At 43.0% G+C, this 19625-nt stretch overlaps 1 protein-coding gene across 1 annotated transcript in view; it reads right to left on the bottom strand.

The window, feature by feature from the left end:
• LOC129704368 (DNA nucleotidylexotransferase-like) overlaps nucleotides 1-16634 on the bottom strand; it is a 102956-nt gene extending 86322 nt beyond the window's left edge. Inside the window, exon 1 of the mRNA XM_055647455.1 lies at nucleotides 16423-16634. Coding sequence (XP_055503430.1) covers nucleotides 16423-16634 — 212 coding nt within the window. The remainder of the gene's footprint in view (nucleotides 1-16422) is intronic.
• Nucleotides 16635-19625: the final 2991 nt, after the last annotated feature.

The following is a 19625-nucleotide window of genomic DNA, read 5'->3' as shown; positions in this document are numbered from 1 at the left end:
CAGTACTCGGAGACGATATTCTTGGTGTATCATCCAATGAGGCTATATGGGTGGAACAAAGGAAAAAAGTGATGATTTTTTTTGAAGTCATTGTATGATAGGACCTCTAATAGTCAGCAAGAATTAGAGGAACAAATATGCAGAGAGCATGGATCGCTGTAAGAACAATAGGTTTGTAATTGTAGGTGATTTTAACTTTCCTCATATTGATTTGGAATCCAATAATGCATAGGGCTTGCACAAGGTGGAATTTCTTAAGGATGTGCAGGAAAGGTTTGCGAAACAACCTACAGAGGTCCTTACTAGAGAGAGTGAAACATGGGACCTCTGAATAGGGAATAAGTCTGGGTAGTGATTGAAATGTCATTGGGGGAACATAATGGAACCAGCGAACATAGTTGTTTTTTAATAATTATGGAAGTAGTTAGGACTAGTCCACATGTTGAAGTCTGCAATTGGGCAAGACCAATTTTGAGTGTATTAGAAAGGAACTTGCAGAAGTTGACTGAGCGATGCTGGTTAGAACACGGAACACGGAACACACAACATGGAACACACAACACAGAACACGGAACACGGAACACAGAAAAGAGAACACAGAACACAGAACACAGAACATGGAACACGGAACACGGAACACAGAACACAGAACGTAGAACATAGAACACACGAACACAGAACATAAAACATGGAACATAGAGCATAGAGCATGGAACACAGAACATAGAACACGGAACACGGAACACGGAACACAGAACACAGAACACAGAACACACGAACATAGAACATAGAACACATGAACACAGAACATAGAACATGGAACATACTGTAGAACACGGAATGCAGAAGATAGAACACGGAACATAGAATACAGAACACAGAACACAGAACACAGAACACAGAACATAGAGCATAGAACATAGAGCATAGAACATAGAGCATAGAACATAGAGCATAGAACATGGAACATACTGTAGAACATGGAACACAGAACATGGAACATGGAACATAGAACACGGAACATATCCCTCCTTTCCTGACATAACCATATGTCTATCCAAACATCTCTTAAATGGCACTATCGTATCTTCCTTGCCATTGAGGATCAAGTCTAAGAAAAGGAGGCATATGTCAGGTATCGTCAACTGGGATAAAACAAGTCGCTTCAGGAATACAAGAAATGTAGGACTATATTTAAGAGAATAATTGGGGCAAAGTGAGGACGTTAGATAGCTCAAGCCAGCAAGATAAAGAAAGGTTCTAAGAGATTCCATAGAAATATTAACAGCAAAAAGTAACAAAGAAGAAAAAAGGCCCCTTAAAGATCAACATAGTCACATTAGTGTCACGCACAGGAGATGGGCCAGGAGTTAGGTGAGTACTTCTCATCTGTAGTTACTGTGAAGAAGGTCAAGGAAGCGAAGGTATTGTGGGGACGTATATGAGTAGTGATTCTTTTTTAACTACATCTAAATTATAAAGGACTAGATGCTGGCAGTCTTCATGAATACTAAAGGGCCTGTCCCACTTGGGCGTCATTTGCACGTCACGCAGGTGGCGCGCGAAGATTTTGTGAATCCCAAAGTCCTGGGGCGCCGCGAGCGATCGCACGTCACTGCCTACGCCACCATATTACACCACGCTCCACGCGCGCGTGACCAGTAAATGATGTCGCGTCGTGCGTCGGGACGCGTAAATGATGTCGCGTAAATGACGCGCAAATAATGCCTAAGTGGGACAGGCCCTTAAGGGGGATGAATCCGTAAGGTGTAGGAAGGAATTGCAGAAGCTGGTTTACACTAAAGATAGACACAAAATGCTGGAATAACTCAGCGGGACACAGAAACATAGAAACATAGAAATTAGGTGCAGGAGTAGGCCATTCGGCCCTTTGAGCCTGCACCGCCATTCAATATGATCATGGCTGATCATCCAACTCAGTATCCAGTACCTGCCTTCTCTCCATACCCCCTGATCCCTTTAGCCACAAGGGTCACATCTAACCCCCTTCTTAAATATAGCCAATGAACTGGCCTCAACTACCTTCTGTGGCAGAGAGTTCCAGAGATTCACCACTCTCTGTGAAAAATGTTTTTCTCATCTCGGTCCTAAAGGATTTCCCCTTTATCCTTAAACTGTGAACCCTTGTCCTGGACTTTCCCAACATCGGGAACAATCTTCCTGCATCTAGCTTGTCCAACCCCTTAAGAATTTGGTAAGTTTCTATAAGATCCCCCCTCAATCTTCTAAATTCTAGCGAGTACAAGCCGAGTCTATCCAGTCTTTCTTCATATGAAAGTCCTGACATCCCAGGAATCAGACTGGTGAACCTTCTCTGTACTCCCTCTATGGCAAGAATGTCTTTGCTCAGATTTGGAGACCAAAACTGTACACAATACTCCAGGTGTGGTCTCACCAATACCCTGTACAACTGCAGTAGAACCTCCCTGCTCCTACAAGAAGCAAAGACAAGAAGCATCTCTGGATAGAAGGATTGGGTGACGATTTGGGTCAAGACCCAGTCTGAAAAAGGGTCTCAACCCAAAACGCCAGCCATTCCTTCTATCCAGAGATGCTGCCTGTCTTGATCAATCCCCAAGGCCTGACTGAGTGTATCCTCAGATATTGTGAGAGTTAGGGAAGAAACCACGGGGGGTCCAGCAGAGATATGTGTATCAACACTTTTAGCTATGGTAAGGTTCCAAAAAATGGAGGGTGGTTAAAGTTGTACCTCTTTTTAGGAAGGGGTGCAAAGACTAGTCAGTTAACTATAGACAAATGAGCCTGGCATCAGTGGTGGGCATGTGGCTGGATGGGATTCAGAGGGACAACCAACTGGACTCCAGGCTTGGTGAAAGGTGTCAAAGGCCAACGCTGAAGAATGGTCTTTCTGATTAGAGGACTGCAGTTTGCTGACAGCTGCCTGCGTCGGGTCCACTGTTGTTTGTCACCCATATGAGTCATTTGGATTACAATTTATGAAAGTTTTAGTTTAGTTTAGTGTAGAGGTACAGCGAGGTAACAGGGCCTTCGGTACACAGAGTCCACGCCGGCCAGTGATCCCCATACATTGACACTACCCTACACACACTAGGGACAATTTACATTCCTACCAAGCCAATGTGGAGGCAGGTACAATGAGAATAATTGAAAGACATTCACATAGCTACATGACTAGGAAAGGTTTAGAGGGAGATGTGCCAACTGCTGGCAATTGGGACTTGCTGAACTATAAAACCTAGTTGGCATGGATGAGTTGGGCCAAAGGGTTTGTTTCAATGCTGAATTACATTAAAAGATAAAAAAAAAACATCTCATTAATATATCAGTCCCCCCCCCCCCCAACATATATGTAAATAGAGTCTAGCAACCTGTTGTTACTGCTATGCTGCTATTGCATGAGAACATTCATTATTTTTACATAATTTATTTTATATTTCAAATCCAAATATATAATCTGGCATGGAAAACAAATTATACAATATTAGCAAATTATACTATTTTAAATGTACTAATATGTTCAAATTCAGGGAATTCCCGACTTACATAATAGGTGACTTACATAAACTTGTAATTACGTAAGCATTCTTTAAGTCCACTGATGCCCACATGTCAGATCTCCCACTTGGTCTCCACGTCAGACCTCCCCCGTGGCCTCTGCGATGGAGCTCCCTCAATGGGCTCCATGCGGAGCTCCCATGTGGCCTCCATGTCAGACCTCCCCCGTGGCCTCTGCGATGGAGCTCCCTCAATGGGCTCCATGCGGAGCTCCCATGTGGTCTCCATGTCAGACCTCCCCCGTGGTCTCTGCGATGGAGCTCCCATGTGGTCTCCGTGTTGAATGGTAAATTTATGCTTGTGCAGTAGCACTTCTGTTTCTAAATTACGTAAGATCTGACTTACACAAGAGTCCATGAGACACACATTTTTCATGTCGGGAGCATCAATATATATTGGCTTTCGATTCCTTCTTTAAATGCAGTCATTTATCTGATGTGGGCATAGCTGCCAGGAGCAGTGTTCATTTCTGATTCCTAATTGCCCTTGAGAAGGTGATGGGGAACCATCTGCTTGAACCGCTATTGTCTTTGAAGTGGAGAGATCAAGGATTTAAACCCACAGCAACGAAAGAAAGACAATTTATTTCCAAAATAGAATAGTGCATGATCTGGAAGGAGTCTTGTGCTTGCTATTATTGTCTTTCTTGATAATAGGGATCACAAATTTGTGAAGAGCTGTCAGAGTATTTTATGTATATACCAGTATGAGTGTTTGAAGCCCATTCCTGCTGGAGGCATGGTGTAGGAAGGAACTGCAGATGCTGCTTTACACCGCTAATAGATGAAAAATGCTGCAATAACTCAGCGGGACAGACAGCATCTCTGGAGAGAAGGAATTCCTGTCCGCTGTGTGTAAGGGCCTGTCCCACTTTCACGACCTAATTCACAACCTTTGCCGAGTTTGCCCTTGACTCATACTCGCAGCAAGGTCGTCACGAGGTCGTAGGAGGTGGTAAGAAGGTCGTAGCAGGCTGTGATGCTAGTTGTAGGTTCTCGTGGCATCAAGTAGGTCGGGGCGTTTTTTCAAGCATGATGAAAAATGTCCACGAGTCCAAAAGGTCTTGAATTAGGTCGTGAAAGTGGGACAGGCCCTTTACTCCAACATTTTGTGTCCATCTCTGGAGTCATGGTGGTTCCTAGTGGAAGGAACAAATTCTGTTTTTTCCTAATTTCCCATTTTAACTCCAAAGTGCCCAAGCAGCAACAGTGCCCCGATATAAGGTAGACAGATGCCAAGGAGATTTTTTGAGAACTGCTCTTTCCATAGTGCTCTAAATCCTTCCCGAATTCATTACTTAAACAGCTCGAAGCCTAGGCTGCGGCACTTCATGTACCTTCACTTATTCAGTCGATGTTTCCAAAATAAAAAACAAAAACTTATCTTTCATCTACTTACCCCTCTCATAGTGTTCCACAGATAGAACGACAAGCATGCAAATTACATCTGATGTTGAAATAAAATCCCCATTCCACAGTGTCAGCGGGGAATGTTGCCAGGTACAGGACCATGAAGTTTAGAAGTTCACAGCACAGAAGGAAGCCATTTGACACATTAGGTTTGTGCCAGCTCGTTGCCGGAGCAAACCATGCAAAGAGAAAGATGAAGTGGTGCATGATTCTGATTTCTTTATATGCACAGCTGGCAGGCAATGTTCCCTGTTGATAGCAAAGTCCTGAAAATATGTCCTTCTGTATCATCATTTAAAAATAGGTTATTCATCTCTATAATTAAAAGTCTGTAGTCCGTGCATGTCTCCAGTTTCACACCTTTCCAGAGCAGCGCACCTGAAGCAGTCAGAATGTCAGATCTTCAAGGGATAAATAAAGGCCATCTTGATTCAATACTAATTTTCTACTAAATTAACTGGCATCTAATAAATTAAAAGCAAATAAATCATGAGTAGAATGCACCAGGGAAGAACAACACAAATAGCTTTTTTCTTTGCAGTTATCATTCACAAACAATACAAACCAACTCACTACACTTTTCCATATTTCTTTAACTGATGTGCTTTTCTTATCTGCGGCACAGAGGCACAGTGGTAGAGTTGCTGCCTTACAGCAGCAGATGCTAGCTCTGCCACAGAGCTTAGTTTAGTTCAATTTAGAAAAACAGTATAGAAACAGGCCGTTCAGCCTACTATCCACACCGACCATCAGTTAACCAAGTTCTATGTTATCCCAAAACTTCACCCATTCCTCTCCAGAGATGCTTCCTATCCCGCTGAATTACTCTAGTATTTTGTGTCTATCTGAGGAGTTTGGTGCCCATGTAACACCAAATGGTAGTTACATTAGATTGAGTGCCAGAGAGCTGGCACATAGTGATTTTGAGTACAGGAGAGTCCCAATGTCAAAGAGGTTTAAACAAAGAGGCTTCAGGCAGGGCATAACAAATTATACAACAGATAATGTGAAGGATTTAAGTGCTCAGATTATCTTAGTTAATACAATATGTCTAGGGTAGAGATGGTGGAGGCAGAGAGGAAGCCAGATGCACTTAATTTAGAGTATACATTTAAAAATGCATTTTATCCAAAGATTTGTTCTTGAGGTGACTTCCATATTGAACTTGCTCAAGAGCAAAAGAGAAAACACATCAGGTCTTCAGGTATTGCGAGAGTTATCAACCGCAACAAAATAAAAACTATTTAAGAAGGAACTGCGGATGCTGGAAAATCGAAGGTAGACAAAAATGCTGGAGAAAGTCAGCGGGTGAGGCAGCATCTATGGAGCGAAGGAAATAGGCAATGTTTCGGGTCGAAGCCCTTCTTCAGACTATAAAAACGATGATGTTTTCTGTTGCAAAGTTCAATTTCTAGGAATGTGTGTGAATGAGGGGGTGTATGAGTACTGGGTTGCTGCCCATACTCAGCCTGGTGAAGACACGGGATCTTTCTAGCTACCTGGAGAATGAATTAAATACCGTAGCTGTCTGCCACTTGGTGGAGGTTACTTATTCATGTTGACTTGATGTCAGTGCTGAGTGAAATAAAATGATCCACATAATCACAACCTCAAATATTCGTTCCTTGTCTCCTTTCATTTATTCTTTGATTTCCTGCAGTGCATTTAGACATGCCAATGAATTGGATCCAGATTGCATACGGCAATGATGATTCCATAGAGGATATCGCTCACAGACACAGAACTCATGTAGACCACACAACAGTTCCACTATTCACACGTCAGTTTCACTTGGTGACCGACACGTCACGTGTGAGGAAATTCAAAGAGGAATGAGTCGTGGAAAGGTCACGTTAGATCCCATAGGAATTTCAAAGTCAGCGCAACATGGACACAAATTGCTGCAGTAACTCAGCGGGACAGGCAGCATCGCTGGAGAGAAGGCATGGGTGACGTTTAGGGATGAAACCAGTCTTCAGACTGAGAGTCAAGGGAGAGGGAAACGAGATATGGAAGAATACAAAGAATGTGTTCGGTGTGAAAAAGAACAGATCAAAGCAGATGATGTTCAAGGATATGTAAAATGGTTTATTGGTGGATGAATGGAAGGTGACAACAAGGCAGACAAACAGTAAAATTAATCAAGAGGGTGGGGAAGGGACACAGAGAGAGGGAAAGCGAGGATTACTTGTTTAGGGAAATCACTTTCATACCGCTGGGTTGTAAGCTGCCAAAGCAAAATATGAGCTGCTGTTCCTCCAATTTGTGTTTCCCCTCATTCTGGCAGTGGAGGAGGCGCAGGACTGAAAGGTCGGCGTGCGAATGGGAGGGGGAGTTACACTGTTTAGCAACCCGGAACAACAGCAAGTCATATTTTGCTGGGGCAGCTTACAACCAACATCTGCAGTTCCTTCCGACTCAAAATCAGCTCAGTTTGATGATGAAGAGTGTCTCGGGGTTATTGATGAGCAGTCTTCATGAAGCAGAAGATGAGGCTGACCCATGTTCCATTCAGCACAATTCCAGCGGGGTTGGTCTATTCCATCCTGAACATGCCATGTTGCAGCAGGCCAAGAAATATTGGCATTGCTTATGCAAGCAATGCCCGTCTGCATGGTGCATCAAATGCAGCCATCAACTAAACTACATGCAGGGTAGATCAACACTAGATGCAAAGTAACTGCGAATATGGATGGCTGGGATTCCAGCGATGTGTGTTTAACCCCTAGAGTCCCCTGGCTCATTGCCTGCAGGGAATTGGAGCTGAGCCTGGAGGGGGGGGGGGATAATAAGAACATCAGCAGATTTGATATTGAAGCTGGAAGGTCCTGCTTGGATACTCAAAATGCTCATGGTTGTCCTGAATTGGCTTCCAGTTTGCTGCTGCTTCTATTCTTGCCGAGGCTGGTACTGAGCTGGCACAGAGTACGAGGTTGGTACCCCTCCAACTGTTGCTGCCTCTGCTGCTAGACGATCATCTGGGTGCGGCTGTGCAGACCTGCCCTTCCCGGGGGCAACTCTGCTGATACAGGACCTTCGTCCCCGGGCCTCAGGTGCGGCTGTGCAGACCTGTGTTCTCTGCTGGTGCTGCACTACTGCTGCCTCTGCTGCTTCTGCCTGGACCTTCTACCTGTGCCCCAGGTGTAGGCCTGTGTTTTCTGTTGGTGCAAGGCCTGTTGCTGCCGCTCATCCTTCCGGCGTAGAATCTGCTCATCTTCTTGGTGCTTCCGCAGCGTGCATTACATCACTGTTCTTGCTGATACTGATGCCGGTACATCTGCTGGGCGGCACGGTGGTGCAGCGGTAGAGCTGCTGTAGAGCTGCTGCCTAACAGCGCCTGACACCCGGACTCGATCCTGACTACGGGGGCTTGTCTGAACGGAGCTTTAACGTTCTCCTAGTGACCCACGTGGGTTTGATCCGGGATCTTCGGTTTCCACCCACACTCCAAAGACGTTCAGGTTTGAAGGTTAATAGGCCTGGAATAATTGTAAATTGTCCCTATTGTGTGTAGGATAGTGTAAGTGTGCAGGGATCACTGGTCGACGTGGACTCGGTGGGCCGAAGGGCCTGTTTCGGCATTGTATCTATAAACTAAAGGCTTGCTGCTGCTGTTAATCCTGGTCCTGTTGTGCATGCTCCTGGTGATGGGCACAGGGCCTCTAGGTGCTCCTGGTGCTGTTGCTACTCTCCTGCTGATAGGGGCAGCTCCTGGTGGCCCTGTTGGCCTTGATGCTAATGTAAGGCCTGTGCTGCTGCTGCTGCTGCTGCTGCTGCTGCTGCTCCAGAGATCAAGAGTATTTAATTGTCTTGTGTGATGGGACCAGACCGATAAAGTTCTTAGTTGCTGCAGCTTTACAGGGACATTGAATGCAACAACACAATAAATAAACACACAACAGGCTGGAGTAACTCAGCCGGTCAGGCAGCATCTCTGGGGACAGAAGGAATGGGTGACATTTCCAGCCGAGACCCTTCTTCAGATCTCGACCCCTCTTTGGGTCTCGACCCAAAACGTCACCCATTCATTTTCTCCAGAGATGCCGCCTGTCCCGCTGAGTTACTCCAGCATTGTGTGTCTAACTTCGATGTAAACCAGCATCTGCAGTTCCTTCCTACACAAATAAATATACAATCAATTCAGAGTTATCGTAGGTAAACACAGCCAAGATAGTTCAGGCCAAAGTGTGTTGTGTGGGCTTAGTGGTGCATAGTCCATAGTAGCTTGTTGCTGGGGTAGGACTGACAGGGCAGTGCATGAACCAGTTGTTTAAAGTGAAGAAACCGTTCTTCAACACAAAGAAAATGGTTCCCAGGTTCCTGCACCTTGTTCCCGATGGTAGACTTGGGATGAGCGCTGCTCTTTGTGCAACTGTATGAATTCTTGCTGCAGGTGAGAACTCTCTGCTGCCTTTGCTAACTGGATCCTTATCTCAGATTCAAAACGGCACAATTAAATCAAAGATTTAATCAAATCTCTAAAAATCCATGAACAGATCTTCCTGCCACAATTTGCTTAGAAATTACCCTTCAATCAGATGATTTTGTTTAAGGGGCTGTCCCACTTGGGCGACCTAATTGGCGAGTTCAGAAGAGTTTAGGAGCGTTTGAAAAATGTCTTGTTGAAGACGTCCTTCGGCTATGTTGTTGAAGACCCGCTACGACTAGCTACGACTAACTTCGGGAAAATTGGACACCGAATAGTGGAGAGTGAAGACGACCTCCTTCAATCTCCTTCAACCTCCCTTCGACTATGATGAAGACTATCTACGACTACCTTCGACTACCCCCTGATTACCCATGACTAACATGCCGACCTACTACGACTTAGTACGACTAAACCTACGAGTAAAAACAGTGGTGATTTTTTTCATGGCGACCTATTTTTTACTCGCGGGCATTTTTCAGCATGTTGAAAAATATGCAGCGACCTAGTTGAGGCCTCGAGCACACGGGGACCACTTTCAAGCATGAAGGAGAGTCACAAAGACCTCCTACGGCCTCATGTTGACCATGCTGCGAGTACGAGTCAAGGGCAAACTCGCAAGAACTCGCAGATTAGGTCGTCCAAGTGGGACAGCCCCTTTAGTTTAGTTTAGAGATAAAGCACGGAAATAGGCCCTTCGGCCCACCGAGTCCACACCGACCACTATCCTACACCCAAAAGGGACAATTTTTACATTCATACCAACCCAATTTACCTCAAACCTGTACGTCTTTGGAGTGTGGGAGGAAACTGAAAATCTTGGAGAAAACCCTCGCAGGTCACGGGGAGAATGTAGAAACTCCGTACAGACAGCACCCGTAGTCGGGATCGAACCCGTGTCTCCGGCGCTGCAAGCGCTGTAAGGCAGCAACTGTACCACTGCGCCACCGTGTCGCAGTTGATGATAAACCAGTCTAATGCATGCATTCATGCTGCATATTTTCGCAGAACCTGCCTGTCACTGCGAAGGTCTCCAATCCAGCTGGAGGTGGTTTCAACTCCCACTCAAAGGAATTTGAGGAATGATCATTAATCAGAAGAGGCACCAACTTCCTCTGAATGACCACTGTCATTCCGTGAAGAATGCCCCATATGAGTTCCAAACTAACTGGCCTTACACAGTTCATGATCTCTCACCTATTACGCTGGAAAGAATGTTCAACCTTAACACAATCTTTTCTCTTTGTCATGTTGTAGACTGCATTCCAATTACACATGTCCTGACAGCTAGGACACTTTAATCTAGGGATTTATCCAGTGGTCTTGCTCTTTATCCTTTCCAAATCCATCATATCACCTCATTCATTTATTCAATCGTACATTCATTCATTCATTCATTCTAAGCAAATCAAACTGGATGTCATATCCCCAGTAGGTCCTGATGTAGATCGTGTACAGGTAACATGCCCCTACAGATAAACAATCATCACAAGGCTGACTAGAAACCCACCATAGCATTGTGCGTACAGCACTAGACTAGCATCAAATGATGAGGAACCACCATTTCAATCCCCACCCAGTGAACCAGATATTTTTTGACAATCTAATAGTTCTACAGTCACTTCCATTGATAGTTTTTTTTTAAGAAATGTAGATTTATTTAAATATTTCAAATACCCTCACTAGCGATGACTGTAGACCTCATAGATTGTCACAACATTTCAGCTGTTTCACTTACTGTATGTCCTTCACGGATAAGAATATGCAACTGGATGGTATCTGAACAATGGCATCCCTTCCACACGTTACTCGAACTTGATGAACATCCCTAATACTAAATACTTTACCAATAACCATGAAGTCACCCATTTTATCAGGATGCATCACAACTTGGTTTGGAAACATCCCCATCCAAGACCACACAAAATTGCAGTAAATTGAGGACGCAGCCCAGAATATTACACAAAGCACTTCTATTAACTCCATTTATGCCTGGCGCTGCCTTGGCAAGGCCAGCAGCATAATCAAGAACGAGTCGCACCCTGGCGATTCTTCTCCCCTCTCCCATCAGCCAAATATTATAGAGGTGTGGAAATGCACACCTCCAGATTCAGGGACAGTTTCTTTCCAGCTATTATCAGGCAACTGAATCATCCTACCACAACCAGAGAGCAATGCTGAACAACTAAACACCTCATTGGTGACCTTCGGACTATCCTTAATTGGACTTTGCTGGCTTTACCTTGCACTAAACGTTATTCCTTTATCATGTATCTAAACACTGTAAATGGCTCGATTGTAATCATGTATTGTCTTTCTGCTGACTAGATAGCACGCAATAAAAGCTTTTTACTGTACCTCGGTACACGTGACAATAAACCAAATTAAACTAAACTAAACTAAACCATTAAGTATTATAAACGATGTGTACAGAAATGTCAAGTCTCTTTACACGGTACTTGCAACCTGTCCATAATTCACATGGGAACAGAACATATTTGTACAGAGATTTTCAGCCTGTTTTTTTTAAGATATAATAAATGTCTCTGTAAATATGCAAAGCCAATACATGCTTGTTATTCCTGATAAATATTTGGATCATTAAAGAAAACACTGATGCAGTGGGTTAATTAAATAGTTGGCACTATGCGATGAGAACTAAAGATCGATATCCAACTATGTTTCCTAAACTTATTGGTGAGCCCATAAATCATAAATTTATTTTATTGATTTAGATGTCTCCATTGGTGTATGCCTTGACTTTATTTTGATGTAGCATTATAGAATTGTCACCAGTGATGAAATGTGGCTCCTCAGCTCCTTTCTTTATTTTATTTTCTCTCACATTACAAAAGCCATTTTTCTTTCTCGCTCTCTATCAAAGCTTAAGAAGCAAAGGCTTCAGAAGCATGAGTATCTCACATTAAAAGTGAAAATGAAAACCTTTATTAAGACAACAAGGTTTTAGTTCAAACAGTTGGCATTCATTGCCATGATAGACGCCAGCAAATCCCTTTCACTAAAGTGACTTCTTGTCTTTTGTTGCCGAGGGTTTCAGTTGAACGTTACCTACATGTAGCGTCTGGCAGTTGCTAAAGTCAACACTCTACTTAGCCATCCTAAACCATGAGGATACGTCCCATTATCCCAAGAATGCATTCATGATAAATACATTTATTGAGCATCCACAACCTTCCGTGATGACAGGTACCAAGGATTCACAGCTATTAAAGTCATTTATTTTCAGCTTATCAGTCGAAATTGTCCAACCCCACATCCAAAAATCTAATTTTACTCTCAATAGAGCTTTCAGTTAATTTTGCATTCAATAAAAGAGGCCCTTTTGTTTTTACCCAATGAAGGGTACAGGGAAGTTAGTCATTTGGATGAAATCAAAACCCCAGTTAATTCCTCCACGTGGGAGTGCTTTCCATTTGAGTAACCACATGCAAGGTTTAGATTAGGATTATTGTCACCAGTACAGAGGTACTGTGAAAAGCGTTGTTGTGCATGCTATCCAATTAAATCATAAATACAATCAAGCCATTGGAGACAGCCAGATTCAGTCTCCAGTGCCAATGCTTGGCTTTCGCCTTACTGTGGTTTATCCGTGAAGAGATCGTTGGTAATATTTACATCAATGAACTTGAACTCACTCAACCATTTCCACTGGACCGATGATACTGACTGAGACATGTAATCCACCACACTTTCGAAAGTTGCTTACTAGCTCCTTCATTTAGTTTAATTTACTTTAGTTTATTAATGTCATGTATACCCAGCTACAATGAAAACCGTTTTGGTGTATGCTATCCAATCAAAGATGATATGCTAGATTATAATCGAGCCACTCACAGTGTACAGATAAATGATAAAGGGTACATTTAGTGCAAGATAAAGATTAATGAAGTCCGATTAAAGATAGTTTGATGGTCTCCAGTGGGGTAGAAGGGAGGTCAGGACTGCACTCTAGTTTGTGAGGGGGCTATTAAGTTGCATGGTAACCGCTGGGAAAAAACTGCCCCTGAATCTGGAGGTGTGCATTTTCAAACTTCTGTACCTTTTGCCTGACGTGAGAGGGGAGAAGAGGGAATGACCAGGGTGAGACTGGTCCTTGATTATGCTGGTGGCCTGGCCGAGGCAGCGGAAGGGAGGTTGGTTTGCGTGATGATCTGGGCAACATCCACAACTATCTGCAAACATCTTACTAACATTACAGAAGAGGGTGTTGTCCTGGCACCATGTTAATAAGTTCTCTATCTCATTGCTGTACTCTGGCTCATCAATGATCCAGCCCACCAAAGTGGTGCTACTGCTTAAAGCTGTTGAAGCAGTTAGAGCTGGATTGGGCGGCACAGTCATGAGTGTATAGTGAGTATAGCAGGGAACTGAGAACGCACCATCACAGGGCTATGGTGTGGAGAATTATCGTGGAGAAGGTGTTGTCACCTACCATCACTGACTGTGGTCTCTGGTCAGTCTCGAGAGTTAAATGAAACATTTAAAATTATAAAAGGACTTGATGCAGGAAAAATGTTCCCAATGTTGGGGGAGTCCAGAAGCAGGGGCCACAGTCTAAGAATATAGGGGGGGGGGGGGCATTTTAAACTGCGATGAGAAAAAGTGTTGTTGTGAATTTCTTGAATTCTCTGCCACAGAAGGCAGTAGAGGCCAATTCACTGGATGAATTTAAAAGAGAGTTGGATAGAGCTCTAGGAGCTAGCGGAATCAAGGGATATGGGGTGAAGGCAGGCACGGGTTACTGATTGTGGATGATCAGCCATGATCACAATGAATGGCGGTGCTGGCTCGAAGGGCCGAAGAGCCTCCTCCTGCCTCTATTTTCTATCTTTTTATGTTTCCCTTATCTGGTCATCAATCTATGTCCTTACCTGAAACTCAGGTGTGACCACTTCACTGTGAAGGGCCTGTCCCACTTACATGACTTTTTCGGCGACTGCCGGTACCCGTCATTGGTCGCCGAAAATTTTCAACACGGCGACCAGAAAGACGCTACGCTCTTTGGGTGACTGAGGAGACGACTCACGATCATACAGGTGACACCCTTGTGAAATGTCACGGGGTGAAGCCTGCATGGTCGTGAGTAGTTGCCTAAAGAATCGTACCTTGTTCTGGTCACCGCTGGAATTTCAACATGTTGAAAAATTTCGGAGACCTGCTGCGACTACGCCGGGCGCTGGCAAGTCGCCGAAAAAATGTAAGTGGGACAGGCCCTTAACTCCCATTCATGACCCTCTCACACCCCGGATAAACCTCATAAATAGTAACATTTTCAGGAAAACAAAGAATCAGAATATTGAGTCTGCCTCATTCCCACACATTTAAATATCCTCATTCTTGTACATGGTTACTTAAATCACCTTAGTTATCGAGATTACATTTGCTTAAATTACCTTGATTAACAGATGGTAAAATTGACATCAAAAAATAATTGTTTCAGTTTGGAATAATACTTCATGTGTAACATTACAGTTTGAAATGTCATAGATCTTCTTCCTGTGGTTTTATTTGGAGACAAATAATCTACAATAATTAAGCTCTATCTTCCTGTCACATACACCCTTGGTATCACTGGGGATTTTGACATCTGGTTTGGTACCATCATTTCTTTGTACGACTTATGTTTGTGGTTATATTTGGCAGAGAATACAGCATTGTGGCAACAAGCTAAACTGCTCAGAAGAAAACACTGCTCAGAAGATGTTGAATAACTGCAATACAATGGATGATTGCCAACATAGTTATCGGCAACATAACTGATCTGCTGCTTATGTCAGCGATGTTTGGCATGGTTAGTTTTTTTTATTACGTTCCACAAAAGCTGGTAAATAAAATTAAACTGCCTTTTTTTGTGTATGAACATTCATAGTAGTAAATGCATACTATGTTCTGTGTGCTGAAGCAAAGCAAGAATTACATTGGCCTATCTGGGACACATGACAATAAACTCACTTGAACTTGAACTGGAAAAATATTTCCTTGTAATTCAATACAATTCAGTACAATTTCCAGAATTATTCCTAATCCTAAAACCCAGTTTTGAAAAGTAAATCTGGGGGTTAGATATCAGGTCCAATCTAATTTATGGATCCATAACTATAATGACCAAACATGAATGATAAATTAAATACAGAAAATACAGGAAATACTCAGCAGGCTCGGGTGCATCTGTGGAAAGAGAAAAAACGAACCAATATTTCAAGATATATATACACCCTTTGTCAGATTTGAATGTTTTGTTGGATTTTGAGTGTTACTTTGCACATCAAAAATGTGAAGGAAGTTTGTATTTTTGAGAAAAATATTTCCTGGTCATAAAGGAAAGCTGATAACATCATAAATATGTTGAACATTTTTCATATTTCCAAAAATTTTTTTTTCTTAATAGGCCATTTGGCCCTTCTATTGTGTGCTGGTTCTTTGAGCAATTCAGTCAACCCCATGTGATCACAGCGGGATCATGCAAACTCCACGCAGTCAGCACCAGAGATCAGGACCAAATCTGGGTCTCAACAGCTGCGAGATAGGAACATAACCTGCTGAGCTACTGTGCCGCGCACAATGTACCTATCTTCTTCAACTATTTGAAAAACAAGTATATATTATTATTATTGTTATTTTACAGTTATTATTATAGTCAGGGGATAATTCACTTTCTGTAAGATTGACAATGGAACATACATTGGTTTACAAAATATATCAAATAATTTACAATTAAACAGAAGTAATGCCTTTTCTGTAGATGTTTATGTTAAACTCTATCAAGTATTGTGTTCTTTTTACTTGTATGGCTGTATGGTAACTCAAATATCACTACCGTAATTGGTGCATGTGACAATACATGTGAACTTGAATTTGAACTTGTACATTTGCACGGATTTTAAAAATATTTTTCAATTTTATACTATAAAGTTTTGAAGTTTAACTGATGAGCATTTGCGTCTCCTCCCGTATAACCTCAAGCGAACACCACCTAGAAAGTGCCAAGTGAGCCTCACAAAGCCGTACCTCATGATATCAGCGACTCTGAATCCTTTCTTACGTGCTAAATCCATCAGAAACATTCTTCTGCTCGATCCCATTTTTCTTTCCACAACATATATGAGCAGATCTTGAAACCTTATTTCATATTGACAGTGCGAACCACAAAGTTCTTCCTCTTTCTGCTTTCTCCTCTTGGGTGTGATTCCCAAACTTCCCAGTTTCTCGACTGAGCTCATTTTATCCCAATAACTGTGAGCAAATGCTGCACTATCTGCTGTGCCACAAACCTCTGACACCTGCGACTCTCTGAACTTTCTATGCCCTTACACTCACCAATGACGTTACCTCCCATTTCTTTCAAAACAAATGCTCTAAAGAAGTGGGTCATTAAATTCCAGCACTAGCAATAGAAAAAAAAGTATTGATTAACCCTTTTTTACACATCAAAAGCACAAAGAAAGTTTGCACGTGTGAGAAAAGTATTTCGTGGTCAATAAGGAAAGTTGTTGTCATCATAAATATGTTACGTTGAATATCTTTGTCTTGCCTCCACATAACTTAAAACGTCTTCAGAATATAAAATACTTTCATACTACTCATTCATGAGATTTTTCACAGTATATTTATACAATCGCAATTCAGGAAATTAAAAAAAGCTTCAGAATTAGCAATCTTACCAAAAAACACATACATTTCTTTTCTCCCCCGATTTCCTCAATTCATTTTCTGCCTCACTCGCTGGAAGAAACATGAGTCCTGAAATATGTTTTTATTAAAAAAGATAGACACAAAAAGCTGGAATAGCTCAGCGGGACAGGCAGCATCTCTGGAGAGAAGGAATGGGTGAAGTTTTGAGATTTATTATCAACGTGCTTATCTCCCAATAACTAGAAACACTCGTCATCCATGAGTCTTTTTTAAAAGCAAAACATTAACGAATTCAAAGTATGAATAGTTTTTGAACTGATGTTCCTTTTCTCCACTCCATGAGGTGAGGTCTCCCTTTCAGACGTCAGCATCTGAGGTATACATTCCAGTATTATTTTTGTTGCTATTATTATGGACAGCCGCTAGTTTTGAGGTACTTGAGGCATATTAGTTTAGTTTACCTTAGTTTACTTTAGAGATACAGCGCTGAAACAGGCCCTTCAGCCCACCGGTCTGCCCCGACCAGTGATTCCCGTACACTAACACTATCCTACACACACTAGGGACAATTTTACATTTATACCAAGCCAATTAACCTACAAACCTGTACGTCTTTGGATTGTGGTAGGAAACCAAAGATCTCAGAGAAAACCCATGTAAGTCACGGGGAGAAGGTATAAACCGCGTACAGCACCTGTAGTCAGGATCGAACCCGGGTCTCTGGCGCTGTAAGGCAGTAGCTCTCACCGTGCCACCTAAGGCAAACTGTAGCTTTAATATTACTGTAACTACAACCAGATCACATCTTGGAGACAGAAGAGACTACAGATGGTGGAATCTTGAACAAAAAAAACAAACTGCTGCAGGAACTCAGAGGTCAAGAAACATCTGTGGAAGCAAAGGGATTATAGACATCTTGGATCACACAATCCAGAGAATATTCCTTGAACACTACTGATACCTTATCATCAATGATCTCTAATGACACATGCCCAATATTGAGAAGTTACTCGTAAAGTTTTGACGCCACATATTGGTATTGGTATTGGTATTGATATTTCTAACTTTACAAATGACACTTAGTTGGCTATCTTCGATTCACCATTGTCCCTAGTTTGTGTAGGGTAGTGTCAATGTGTGGGGATCGCTGGGTGATGCGGACTTGGTGGGCGCTGCAGCACCAGCCAGTGCTAATGATGCTGTTAATCTTATTAGCACTTCAACAGGGGGCTCAATTTACCGAGCGACTAGCACGAGTTGATGCAAATTTATCGCTGACAGCCAGCCACGTCTCATAACAGGGAGATGCATTGTTGCAGAACGACCCGACAAAAGGAAATGTGGCAATAAATGCAGCTTGGAAAAACACTTATGATAGGATATGGAAGAGTGAAGAGTGAAGATAGACACAAAGTGCTGGAGTAACTCAGTGGGCCTCGTGGTCTACCTGTCTGGATGACCACAATATGTCAGCCAACAGAACTGTGTCTCGGACATGGCAGCAAGCAACACAGGGGCACCACAGGGGACAGTCCACTCTCCCCTGAAGCGTACCTTCAGCCACAGACTGGTTCCACCAAGATGCAGCACAGAACGCCACAGGAGATCCTTTTTCCCTGTGGCTATCAAACTGTACAACTTCTCCCCTTCTGTCGAGGAATAGACTGACTCCTCCCCACCCCAATCTTTGCGCATCCCCAATTCTTTCCGCTTGTCACTTTAATTTCATGTTTCATGTATTTCAAGTTGTTATGACTGTTGGCAGATCAATTTAGAGATACAGAGCAGAAACAGGCCCTTTGGCCCACCGAGTTTGCACTGACCAGCGATCCCTGCACATTAACACTTTGGAGTGCGGGAGGAAAACGAAGATCCCGGAGGAAACCCACGCTGGTCACAGGGAGAACGTACAAACACCATACAGACAGCGCCCATAGTCAGGATCAAACTGGGGACCCAGGGTTCTGCCACTGTAAGGCGTCACCATGCAACACTCATGTTGTTACGAAGTGTCCCGACCCAAAACATCACCCATCCTTCTTCTGCAGAGATCCTGCCTGACTCCAGTTAGGAGTTACTCCAGCACTTTGTGTCTATCTTCAGTATTAACCAGCATCTTCAGTTCCTTCCCACACATGAAAGAGAGTGGTCCCCATTATTGTGCATTTCCCGAGTGGAGGAGATGGAATGTGGTAAAGTGCATCCTTTCAGTGGCATTGGGCCTGACAGGGAAGGTGGCAACTCAGGGACACAACACCCTGGAAAGACCGGAAAGATGGTAACAGGATTTTTTAGGACATGTATATTCCGGAGTCATATGCCAAGTAGCGAGATACACAGTCAAAACAAAAACCATCACATCACATGTCTGGTTAAAACTGAATGAGTACTAATTCAAATGCTAAATCTCACTGACTGAACGATTAGCCTCCCACAAGGTTCAATACTTCACACCACAATCATTCACAACCGGCCATCTCTACCCACTCAAGTCTGAAGACAATAGACAATAGGCAATAGATGCAGGAGTAGGCCATTTGGCCCTTCGAGGCAGCACCGCCATTCAATGTGATCATGGC

Source organism: Leucoraja erinacea, chromosome 15 (genome assembly GCF_028641065.1).
Source record: "Leucoraja erinacea ecotype New England chromosome 15, Leri_hhj_1, whole genome shotgun sequence".
Classification (NCBI taxonomy): Eukaryota; Metazoa; Chordata; class Chondrichthyes; order Rajiformes; family Rajidae; genus Leucoraja; species Leucoraja erinaceus.
This window is presented reverse-complemented; position numbering and strand designations above follow the sequence as displayed.